This window comes from Frankliniella occidentalis, unplaced genomic scaffold, assembly GCF_000697945.3.
Source record: "Frankliniella occidentalis isolate FOCC.00 unplaced genomic scaffold, Focc_3.1 Scaffold19, whole genome shotgun sequence".
Classification (NCBI taxonomy): domain Eukaryota; kingdom Metazoa; phylum Arthropoda; class Insecta; order Thysanoptera; family Thripidae; genus Frankliniella; species Frankliniella occidentalis.
The window spans coordinates 787,255-788,076 of record NW_026267149.1 but is presented as its reverse complement, the minus strand read 5'-3'; the positions used below and the strand labels follow the sequence as shown (position 1 = coordinate 788,076).

General features: G+C 49.0%; 1 protein-coding gene across 1 annotated transcript; it reads left to right on the top strand.

The window, feature by feature from the left end:
• The first annotated feature begins 6 nt into the window (after positions 1-6).
• LOC127748904 (gastrula zinc finger protein XlCGF57.1-like) lies at positions 7-822 on the top strand. Its single transcript, XM_052264456.1, has one exon. It carries the CDS (start codon positions 204-206, stop codon positions 813-815), a length of 612 nt encoding a protein of 203 aa, XP_052120416.1. The 5' UTR covers positions 7-203; the 3' UTR covers positions 816-822.

Sequence of the window (822 nt, the reverse complement as noted above, 5' to 3'; positions counted from 1 at the left end):
TCGAGTGTACATTCTGCGACAAGAAATTTGCTGGAAAGGCCAACTTGGTCACACATCTCCGGACCCACACAGGAGAGAAACCATTCGAGTGTACAATCTGCAACAAGAAATTTGCCTTTTCTAGTGGTCTCCGCAAACACCTTCGAACCCACACAGGAGAGAAGCCCTTCGAGTGTACACTCTGCGACAAGAAATTTACAGTGATGGGTAGTCTCCACACACACCTCCGCACACACACAGGAGAGAAACCATTCGAGTGTATGATCTGCAACAAGAAATTTAGTGCTGCTGTGTATCTGCGGTATCACCTCAGGACCCACACAGGAGAGAAGCCTTTTGAGTGTACACTTTGTAACAAGAAATTTGCACATTCTAGTGGTCTCCGCGAACACCTCCGGACTCACACAGGAGAGAGGCCTTATGAGTGCAGCGTCTGCAACATGAAATTTGCCTATTTTAGTGGTCTCCGCGAACACCTCTGGACCCACACAGAAGAGAAGCCTTTTGAGTGTACACTCTGCAACAAGAAATTTGCTGACAAGAACAACTTGGGCAAACATCTCCGGGCCCACACAGGAGAGAGGCCTTTTGAGTGCATCGTCTGCAACATGAAATTTGCAAATTCGAATGGTCTCCGCGCACACCACCGGACACACACAGGGGAGAGGCCTTTTAAGTGCACAATCTGCAACAAGAAATTTAACCGTGCTGACCATCTCCGCCGACACCTCTCGACACACTCAGGCGAGAGCCTTTTGAGTGAAATTAGCGCTAAAGAGCCTCTTGAACGCACATCTCCGGACCCACACGTGTAAGCGTACA

Bases quoted from the DNA above. Each gene is read 5' to 3' on its own strand.
- LOC127748904 (XM_052264456.1), top strand. From the start codon at position 204: ATGGGTAGTCTCCACACACACCTCCGCACACACACAGGAGAGAAACCA.